This window comes from Anneissia japonica, unplaced genomic scaffold, assembly GCF_011630105.1.
Source record: "Anneissia japonica isolate Jap-2015-1 unplaced genomic scaffold, ASM1163010v1 scaffold256_len832006_cov191, whole genome shotgun sequence".
In the NCBI taxonomy this organism is placed as follows: domain Eukaryota; kingdom Metazoa; phylum Echinodermata; class Crinoidea; order Comatulida; family Comatulidae; genus Anneissia; species Anneissia japonica.
Genome location: NW_022691310.1, coordinates 197,264 through 208,972, shown reverse-complemented (window position 1 = coordinate 208,972; position 11,709 = coordinate 197,264). Strand labels below are relative to the sequence as shown.

Sequence of the window (11,709 nt, the reverse complement as noted above, 5' to 3'; positions counted from 1 at the left end):
ACAGAATAAAATTATTTGCCTATTTAAATATATATAGTAAATCCACGTGTGTTCTTGAAATTATATAATAAGCATTGAAACAAGAAATTATAGCAATGTATATACCGTTCTATATATGTATAGGCCTTTATGCTTTTAACTCCAGTTAAGCCATACCGTACTCATTACTCTCACGCCTACTACATCCCTTGCTCTGCATCGTCTCCATTAGTTTACCCATTCACCTGCCTTCAAATTCTTAATCGGAAGAACTTGGGTTCGAATCCCGATCTTCATTCAACACCTGTGGATGTACATCTCCATGCCGTAGTTACATTCAAGATCTTGCTATATGTCATTCCAGTCACTTCATAATTCATCCCCACATACATCTCCAATCTAATTTTACTCGTTCTGTTGGTCACCTTAAAACTTGTAACGACCGTTCTTTTGCATGCTCCGAAGCATTGGAACCAACTACATGAGACTGGTGTGCGTGACTCCATCTTTGACTGTCTTCAAATCTCGGCTGAATCCCACATTTCCTCTTTATCAATTCTGAACTTATTTCCTTTGCTTTTGCAGTGGCGGATCCAGGGATTCGAAATAGAGGGGCCCATAGAGGGATTTTCACAAAGGAGGGAATTTGACCGATGGAGGGTCTATATCACCTCAGATCCACCATCTCTAGATGGCCGAAAATTGCACTCTCAGACTTAATATTTGAAAATAGTTTTTTCTCAATTTTTTTTTACAATTTTGAAATCCGCCAATACCCGGTACTGTTTTGGTTTTGTTTTCTTTCCTTTGTACGTGTGCGTGTTTTTCCTTCGCAAGAGACATTTTGTATTATGTGCTTTTAATTATATCGCCATTACTACCCTTACCATAAATATAGTGAAAATAGGCCCTACGGTAAATATTAGGAAAACGTATTTCAAAGCCTGCATGTTTGTTTTTTTTAAGAGAAAAAAAATTAATAATCATGCCTGGATTAGACCTGCACCTTTATGTTTATAACCACCACTACCTTTCTCTATCGGCCTTTCAACCAAAACTGGAACCACTGACCCTTAACCCAACCCCTCCCCCTACGTTTAAATTCTGGATCCGCCTCTGTGCATCTTAAAGTAGGCAGAGGATGTTTAGCTAGTATAGTAAAGCCCATTTGGTTATTGTTTTGTGATGATTATGCATGAGGACGAGCTCAAACTATATCTAAATGATAGGCAAACTCCGACGGATAAAAGTAATATTATTTTTTATTTATTTATTTATGAATTTAGGCACACAACACATGAACCAAAGATTATCAATAGCGAATATGACTCTCCTACTTGTTGTAGTTGACAATTAATCCCTTTCACAAGATAATACACACACGATGCTTTACAAAAACTAAATCCCGTATATCAAAAAATGAATATGAAAATGATTGAGATTGAAGATAAACTACGATGTCGCTTAAGCTTGGTTTCCATACAATCGCTACACGCTTTCGGTGATGCTGATTGGTCGGTTGAATCGGGGAGTTATCATTTGTGTTCGCATCATTGTCTGTCTTTATCGGGGTCTTTATGCATGGTAAAACAACAGGTCATACGCGGTGACATGAATATCAATAATATTTCATATGTATTTTTCCAAGAATCAACAGGGTAATGTATCGTCGCTCACATCACGAACTAACACAATCAAAGTAGATTGTGTTAGTTCGTGTCAAGCAATTTTGTATTCTTTACCACACAAAAAGTCCTTAACGACAATAGCACGTATTTTGACGCGCTTTTTTGATTTCACGAACTAACATAATTGAATTTAATTGTGTTAGTTCCTGATGTGAGCGACGGTATATTATGCGTCCAATGCCGTATCCAGGATTTTCAAACAGTGGGGGACAATATCAGGGTGGTCCCACTTTACGCGTAAATTAAAATAATGTGGACCCATTTTTACGCAAAAATAAACAAATCTGGACCCATTTCGTAAAAGTTGACCAATTTTATGCAAATTATGAGAAATCTGGACCCATATTTTAAAAATGTGGACTCATTTTGTGCATAAAACAGCATAATGTAAACCCATTAAAAATGTGGACCCACTCTTTGTGGACCCTATAGAAAAATTGTGTGGGACTATCCCAATAGCTTGGCTACGCCATTGCACGCAAAATGTTTGTTGTAGAAAATACGGAAGACCTAATAATTTTGTTAAAAATAACATTAAGCCATAAACGATTCCTGGATAGATAGGCAGGCTGCCCTGAAGGCTCAGTGTAAACCATACGGCCTATAGATTTACGAATGTAGACTTAACAAAATGTTGACTGATTATGTTTTTGTATTATAGTAGGGCCTATTGTATGGGGAAAAGTCGGCGAATGAGATTGGTAGGCCTACAGAAACGTAATGATGTGGTAGGGTAGGTTAGGATGTCATTGTTGAATGCCGTTTGTGAAACTTTGAATTTGAAAAAAATTCTCCCATGCTGCTTTACAAATTGGCCCTATTTGACATTCAATTGTTTGTTTCCGTCTTACGACTATAGAACACGATTGCGGAAATATCTCATTAGAGATTCGTTTTCCTGAATCTCGGCGATTATTTTATGCACAACATCTAGTCATGCACTACATTGCACTCGTCTTTTCTGTCTGTGTAATTCCTTGACCTCGTTACCACCGGCAGAATTTCGCGCCAAGCCGATACCCTACAAATCCGATCTTTGTTGTATCATGTAGTTCTACTTCGTTTGAACTAAACTGTCATAGTGGTGCTTGTGATCAATGCGACAGTTTATTCTAAATTTCAATTTCAGACAATCTCCATTCAAACTGACTTTGAACTACAGAAAAAGAAAGAAGAAAAAAAAAACCCGTCCTTGTTAGCTGATGCACCACCGCGCGTTCAGATGAGATTGCTATATTTTGTCATACCTTTACATATTATTGTAAGCCAACCTTTATAAAAATACACATGAAATTTATTTGAATTGCGTGTCCATAGCTTTTTTAAATCCATCATAACGGAAGCATTTTTATATCTTATGCTGATACATATTGCTATCAACAAAGAACTAACGCGTGTTTTTTTTTATTTTTAAAATTTTTTTTTTCGAGTTTGGATCTCTATAATAATATTTTGCTATAGAAGTGCAACTAAAAGGGCTCCGATGCACGAAAACTCAGAGGTTACTGAAACCAAATGATGCATGCTACGACTTTTTTTTTAATTCCGGATTCCTTACAATTTTATTTTGGAATTCATAAATCAAAACAAAAACGATTTAAAGTGAAGTAATACATTAGGCCTATGTATAAATCTATTGAAGGCTCGAATTTTAAAGCTTAGGCCTATGTTTTATTCTTAAGCATTTATTGTTAGTCCTGCATAAAATACGGTACACTAATTATATGCAATAAATATGGTGTTTTAATTGCTACGGTATTTTGTTGGGTTAAGCGAGTTGTCCTTGCAGTCAAATAGTATTTGACTAATAATCCTAGTGTTTTTTTTCTCAGCAAATATCCAATGAGGCGCTGCATACGGTATGTTTAATGGTTAATAGGATTTTGAGCTAGCTACAAGTACCGGTAGTAGTTCCCTCCAGTTGCTTCTTGAAATCTGTTGTTAGGAAAATCCTTTCCAGTTACAGATTCTGGAAAGCGCCTGGACGGCGGTACAATTTTTTTTATAAGAACCAGTAAAATTTTGCCCAGGCTCAGTGTTCTTATTTTTTGGCCAATTTCAGGCTAAAAATGTTCTTATTTTGTTCTTATGTTACACACTTTTCAAACATTAAATGTATTATTGTACCAGTATACTGTACACTGTACTGGAATGTAGGTAAAAGTACCCCAGGAAAAACTGGCCACGAAAAAAAAAGGCCACTGAAAAAACGTCCCCAGAAAAAAGGCCCGGTAAAAACGGCCCCAAATGACAAGTAGGTATACACCTCCTGTACTGTATTATAGAGGGTATTACATAATCACACCTACTGCACATAAGGTACAGTACAGATATATTGGTTTTTCTAGATTTTTTAAAATAAAAATCTCATTGGACATTTTACCTCAATTTGTTCTTATTTTGTTCTTAATTTTTAAGTAATTTAAGCCTCAGTGTTCTTATAAAATGTGTTCTTATTTAAAAAAAAAGGTGTAGCTCCAATCATTAATAACTGAGAATGACTCTTTTGCTAACCTCTTCATAAATATTTTCCTCATAATTAATCTCAGCTTTATATATATATATATAGGCATATATATATGTACATATATATAATGTATATATGATTAATCCTTTATATATATTCCGACTTGGTCTGGTCTATTGTTTCTCAAATTGTATATTACCAACAAACTTTCTCAGTTTTATCAAGCGTTGACAAAGACACAGGAGTAGCTGAAATGTTCGTTTCAATAAATTTTAATTGATTGACCAACACTGTATCATACTTTTAGGAGAATTTCATGCTTAGGTCTATGCTACATAACTCACGTCACCACTGCTATTATAGGCAACTTATTCTTTCGCTTTATTAACTACACTTTTATTTTAGTTTGGATTGGATTTGTTCGGTGTAAACACTGAATAAATCGTGCCATTAAAGTGGTATAAATAACTTTAAGGCTGATGGTGGGGGAGTGACGTGAAGAAGGGGCGTTAGATCGCAAAATAAGATGATTTAGAACTACTTGAGCGTGAATTTCCGGCATCGAACATTTTCAATTGGGTAGAGAGCTTTTCGGCGGTGGGGGTTGTAATAAATTAAACAATTTTTTTGGATTATGAATAGCCGTTGATGGCAGCACACTATTTTTTAGTTTGTTTTTAGTCATGGTTGGTTGGTTTTTCAGGACGGACCACCACCGCGGAAAGTTGGTTAGGCCAAGCCTAGGCCTACTTGTTTAATAATAATTCTTCATTGCAGTTCAATCCTTCCTATGCTGTATTGTTCTTTGGTTTACAGCAGAAATCAATACTCAGAGTCAATCCGTCGGCTGGAGAAGAACCTATCTGACTGCTACTAGCGCAAGTTTGCCCATTATTTCTTTGTAATTTTACTAAATAGGGCTATTTCTATATATAGTATAGGCTACCCGGCCTATAGTTAGGCCTAGGCTATACTATAGGCATAGGGCCTAGGTAGGTAGGCTAGGCTAGGCCTACTACTACTAGGGTAGGCGGTATTGTCTACCTGTCTGTAGAGAGGCCTGGGGCTTACATTAGAAAAAAAAGAACTTCTCCTGGTCGACATTGGAGAGTCTAGCCTAGGTTTCTACTACTAGCCCCAGGGAGACTTCCCCCCCCCCCGTCGTGGAGAAAAATCACAATTCGTCGGGAAGAAAAAAAAATTCTATGTATTTTTTTAACATATTAGTAGACTCTAAAATCAATTAAATAAGCCTTTGAAAAAATTTTAAAAATTTTCAGGGGCTTCGCACCCAGGACCACTTTCCGAACCTTTTAGTCGAAGCTCGACCACGCCCACTTTGCTTTTGTCGGGGAAATCTGACCCCTGGTCGGGGCACCGGCCCCTCCGTCGGGATCCTTCACTGATCTGCAGTGGTTTATAATGCCTTTTGTCGACACGTCTAAATTTATTACTGCACCCGGTACTACACATAGTGATACCCATCGGCACTCACTTTCATGAGACAATTGATAATAAAATATTGAAAATATGCAAATATTATGTTATTTCCGGGAGATTCTTGCTTGCTTGTGGGAGTGCGGAAGGTCGTCCTGATTTTCTGGAGACTCCCACGAGTTCCATTAGACTTGGGAACCCTGAAAGTTTATGGTGTTATACCTACTGTACCATGTTAATTAACCACCTCTCCGGTCTGCTTGTATCAACCAGAGCTGATTAGTATATTGTTTTTTTTTATTTTGGTATGTAGAAACCTGGATCAATTGCCACTAATAAAAAGATCGAGAAGATGAGCTCTGATTATCCAAATAAGATCGTCACCGCTGTCATTGTTGGTGCTGGGAACAGAGGACAGATTTATGCATCTTTTGCAAAGGTGCATCCGCAGAAGTTCAAGGTATGTTTTATAAACCTCCATGGTACTTGATTACCAAATATGGAGCCAGATGGTCTTTGTAAATTCAAGGAGAAAGGTTGTGTGGAAGGGCTTATATATCTGGTAGAGGCTAGTGGACTTCTGGATCAGGTGGCCATTCTAGTCTGAAACTGCCACTATCAGTACAGGGAGTATACAAATTGGTAGCAGATTGTTACACCAGTCTTAAACCAACTCTTAATATTCCGATGATGTTACATCTGATCAGTCAATTAGGAATTGGTTTCAGACTGGTGCAATAGCCACTGTCATAAAAATTTTGATTATTTTATACAATTTTAGTATTATTCCCCACCCCCACCGATTAACTCACCAGGTCAGGTTAACAACTATTTTGGACATTGTTGATGAGAATATTCTTTTTTTTTTCTCCATTGGATGCTGATAACAGGTGCATAGACTCCCCCAACCATCACTGTAGGAGCACAACAGGGGTTTTGGGAAATTTCGTTCGCCGGACAAGCATGGTTTCCCGTATCCAACATGACAATCTTGACAATACCATTTATAAAACTGTTAATATTACTCCCACCAATTGAATAAACAGGATAACTATTCTGGACATTGTTGATGAGAATAAACTTCATTTTTTCCTCCATTGAATGCCATAATAACAAATGCAAATACACACCACTATTTCGTTTTTGTTTTTAAAAAATATTTCTTCATCACAGGTAGTGGCAGTTGCTGATCCAAGAAAGTTTGCACGAGCACTTATACAAAAGGAGTATAATCTCCAAAACAACCATGTTTTTGAAGGTGATGTTATCCTAATGTCCTTTTCATGTTTCCTTTGGTCAATAGAGCATCCAAAACTAAAAACTGGATGGGTACTAGCACAGGAAATATCCCCCACCCCATGTTTTCCGTTGTATTTACTATATACATAGATAGCTAAATTGCGAACACTTACCCAATTTTTCCCTTTTTTTTTTTGGCTCTATCCTTGTTCTTTAAAGGGTGTGGCCATCTAGGCTCACCTTCCCACTCACAAAATATTTTATTGTAAGCGAGTTTTAAGGGTCTTGTTCAAATCATCGTCACAATTGTTGATGTCAGTGTTAAGCTTGCTTTTCATCCATGCAGTTTTCAGGAGGCCTGTAGACATGGGTGGTGGACCTGTTTCAATAAATTCTTGCTCTATGTAGTAAGCATATTTTGTTAAATTGTTTTTTTTTTTTTATCAGATTTTCAAGATATTTTAAAGCTTGACAAACTTGCAGACTGTGTTGTTATAGCAACTCCGGATACCCTACATAAGGTTTGTATAAATAGTGTTTTTTTTAAGGCACTTTTTGATAAACAAAATGAACAGTAGATAATTTCCTGAAGTCATTCTTTTATTGGCTTTCCCTTTCCCAAATCTTACTGCTACTCATATTTAGAATAAATATTTAACTCAAATCAAAGTTTATTTTTCTTTGAACAAAAGAAAATTAACAGAAAATTCACAGATTGAACTATTGATATGTAAATAAAAATTACAAGGAATTATTAGCGAGAATGTAACAAAAGGATGAGGGATAATATAAGCCTTAATTCTATTTCTGATAATAAAAGTAATTATGACAAAAGGCATAATTAATAATAACAGCAGTAACACTAATCATATACTAATTTGAGTGAGGACGAAATGTTTGTGACAATTTACAGTCCAGACGCGTGCACAGCTCTGGAAGAAATATACCGTTGCACCATTCTTTTAAATGTCTTACTATTATTGGCATATTTTCAGTTTCTATTGACATCCATTAAAATATGTAAAATACATAATTTTACAATAACACAAAGTTACAAAATAGCCAAACATGTGAGAATTCATTATTCAAATTACATTAGTACAGTATGAAAGGAGCAGCTGAGTATTAGTGTAGTAGTTAAAGTGGAATGTACCACTTCAGTAAGTGCAGCTGATACAAAGGCATATATGTTCACTAAATATAATAGAATAAAATAATATTATTAATAACCATATTAATCACTAAAATAAGTCATGACGAATAGGATGTCTCATCCAACACAACATTTTAGTATGTATTGTATAATCCATTTTTTTTATAATAATGTATTCGTTACCAGTAGGCCTATCTTACCTGCTTTAACATTATAAACAAAATTATTATTGGCTCATGTTCTTCTTTATTTTAAAGGTAATTTGACTGTCACTTTAAAGGTCTTTCTAAAGTTATAGTTAAGGACGTAACAGTATTCAATAATGCTTTAGAATATTCTGTTATATATGGCAATACTTGCAGCAATTTGCCGACTGGGCTTCACAGAATAATTATTTAAATGATTCTCCTGGGCGCATCCATAGGGGGTGATGGTCGTCGACATCCAGACCCCACTCCCCACCACGCTTAACACGTTAGAGTTTTTTTTAGCTGGCAAAAAAGTGTACAGATGTTGGTTAAATAGCAATTTTCTACTAACATTATTGTTGCCTTTTAAGTCTCTCAAAAGATGGGAGGGTTACAAAACAGAAGACAGTTCTCCAAGTCATTTAAATTTATGTTATTTATATAGAAGTTCCCTTCCTTCTGCAAATATCTGGACCCGCCCCATTACCTCACAGCCTCTTGAAAGGCTGTCGACGACAAGACTTTCACGAGGATTGATAGTACTGGTAATTATAAACAGCAACAATAATAAAAAGAAAAAAATATATATTATAGTGACAATCAAAACTACAACAAGATATAATTCCATAATTATTATACAGTATACAAAAATTAACAACAGTAATAATACAAACAATAGCTTAGCAGTAATAATATTAATGAAAATAATAATATTGAGTTATATTGTGAAGATGCTGTTAGTTATTTTGATATACATTTACCATACATACAACTCTTAATTTTAATGTTATTTGATATTATTTCATGAACATTGTCTAATTTATTCAAGGAACCTGCTGTAGGGTTTGCTAATAAGGGCTACAATGTGCTACTAGAGAAACCAATGGCTGTAAGTATCACAGTTAAATATATTAATTTCAGTATTGATTTAATTTGTCACTTCTATATATTTACCAGTTATTGTACTCCTATACTATGCTGACTATACTAAAAGCTTTAACATTCTTCAAATATTTTTTTTTTGGAATGTAGATAAATGGCATATTCAAGCTGCAAAATGACAAATGTTGCAATGTTTCAATTGTAATTGTACCTAAATTTTTTTTTGTCTTTTGTGAATTGACTATTAAATGCCCAGACTACCAATCTCCTAATCAAACTAGTTAGCAAGAATGTTTGTATACAGGAAAAATCGTTTGTTGATCAAAACACATTATTTTCTAAAATATTTAGAATGTATTACACACAGTAAATGCCGACTTTTTAGGAAGTTGGTATACACCATTTTAACAGTTCTGTTTTGAAACAGCACCACTAATGTCTCGCAACTTTTTACTGGGGGACATCCCAGCCAGAGCAACTTGTTGTTCACAAATTTCTTTTTTCCAGACACATATCTTGTTTTAAGTAAACGAACCAGAGCGGCGCCTTTATTATTTCTATATAGCGCCGCCGCGCGGATGGGGTAAAACTGCTTCCGTGTACCCACAGTGCCTTTCGAACGGATGTTTCACTGTATTGGGAAGCTGCTCTATCTTCTGCTATTTATTATCTTTGGTAATAATAAATATGTACATGATTATTTGCCAGTACGTATTTGTGATACAAAAAGACCAACATAGGTTATTTTTCATATTTTCATTATATTTTCATTTACAGGTAACAGAGGAAGATTGCAAAGCAATTTGTGCTGCTTGTAAAAAAAATAATGTCATATTGGCAGTTGGACATGTTCTTCGGTATTTCCCACCATTTCAGAAGATCAAGGAACTAATAGATAGTGGTATCATTGGTGAAGTCGTAAACATCCAACTTCATGAACCGGTAAAGCATGTCTAAATGCCTTGTGCATAACCCACAATGCTTTTCTTGTCAATTTTTTTAGTTGAAATTATATTTTTCTTGTGGTTCTGAATTTGTGGTTGAATGTCCAATTTGATGTTTGACAATATACACTACTCGCTATGAGGCATCATTTATATGAAAAAAATCTTCTTAAAATCCAAAAGGAAGTACATTAAGAAAACGACCTCATAGTTTACAGTGTGTATTACTACTGTATGTCAAATGTCAAGGCATAAAAAACAACCACCCTTACCATTTCATTTTCTACCTGAAGTTTTGATAGCATCATTCATAATAATAATACAGTAGTAATAATAATAATAATACTGCATTTACATTCATACCACATTTTGTGTGTTGTATCTTAGGTCGGATGGTTTCACTTTGCTCATTCATACGTCCGTGGCAATTGGAATCGAGAGGATAACTCTACATTTGTTTTAATGGCGAAGTGTTGCCATGACATTGACCTCCTCGTTTGGTGGCTTGGTGATCAAAGGTATAGATTGTTCTGTAAATAATTTTTTGACCAATCCTTAGGTCTTTAATAAGGAGTATTGACTCACTAAGGAACACAAGTACACAAGTAATATTTAGTTCCATGATAAAGACATAAAATATGTTGAAATATTGTTTTTCTCAAATAAAATGTTTGTAAAGTCCATACATGGTATTCATTTCCTATATTCTTTTTTATATCCTCACAATGTTGTATTATATATATGTATATATATTTACTTGTTTAGGCTGTTTATTCTAATCTCACCCAGCCTATTGTTTCCAATCATGCTTGCATGAAATTCTCACTTTATACCATCTAGCTTTTTCTACCCTCACTCACTCGCCACTGAGGAAGGACTAGTGTTGTCCGAAAGCTCTGGTTCTATTTCTGGCTGTTTACTTACGTTTACTTTTTAGCTGTTGCTTATCATTTTTGTATCTCTACTGAGATCCAGCCATTGTTTCCCACAGCATTGTTGTTTTCCAGTATTTTGCCTTTTAATCTATATATATGTTTCGTTTGGGTCTATACCCTAGCTGCACTGATGAGGCCTGGAAGGCCGAAACGGATCCGTCTGCAGATATTGGGATTCCTTCCGGTGGATGCTTAGTTTATTTTGTCATTCTGATCGGATTTTCTCTACTGTTCCGTTTTAATTTTAAATAGTTTTGCATTATGTGGCCGTTTGCTGTTTTATGGGTTTTTCCCATTTGCCTTTTAAAATTTACATATTATTAAAGAATCTCTATTGAGATCCAGCGGGCCGCCACTGATGCACGGTAGAGATTGCATCTTTAGATCTCTGATCTTGTTCACAAAATCACGGACTAGTGTTGTGTCGTAAGAATTTCGTAGGACGAGTGACAAAATATTCTCTGTATCTACTGGAACCGAGCCACATAGCTTGTATTCCACCATTTGCATTCACACCTGGGCTGTGTATTATTATATATTGCCTTGGTTTGGCTCTGTAATCATTAGTGGTCGTGGGACTAGTTTGGGCCCTACCTATGCTGGTCGAACGTTTCGTTTGGGTCTATACCCTAGCTGCACTGATGAGGCCTGGAAGGCCGAAATGGATCCGTCTGCAGATATTGGGATTCCTTCCGGTGGATGCTTAGTTTATTTTGTCATTCTGATCGGATTTTCTCTACTGTTCCGTTTTAATTTTAAATAGTTTTGCATTATGTGGCCGTTTGCTGTTTTATGGG

At 35.5% G+C, this 11,709-nt stretch overlaps 1 protein-coding gene across 4 annotated transcripts in view; it reads left to right on the top strand.

The window, feature by feature from the left end:
• The window catches only part of LOC117099999, a 23,548-nt gene that overhangs the window by 7,634 nt on the left and 4,205 nt on the right, over window positions 1–11,709 (top strand). The window contains exons 1-7 of one of the 4 annotated variants that reach the window (XM_033239526.1): window positions 4,819–5,016; window positions 5,885–6,031; window positions 6,745–6,829; window positions 7,258–7,331; window positions 8,981–9,040; window positions 9,811–9,975; window positions 10,365–10,495. In XM_033239526.1, coding sequence (XP_033095417.1) covers window positions 5,924–6,031; window positions 6,745–6,829; window positions 7,258–7,331; window positions 8,981–9,040; window positions 9,811–9,975; window positions 10,365–10,495 — 623 coding nt within the window. In that variant the 5' untranslated portion in view covers window positions 4,819–5,016; window positions 5,885–5,923. Of the gene's footprint in view, window positions 1–4,818; window positions 5,036–5,884; window positions 6,032–6,744; window positions 6,830–7,257; window positions 7,332–8,980; window positions 9,041–9,810; window positions 9,976–10,364; window positions 10,496–11,709 lie in introns of those variants that run through there. The other 3 variants (XM_033239527.1, XM_033239525.1, XM_033239528.1) reach the window with 3 other exon arrangements.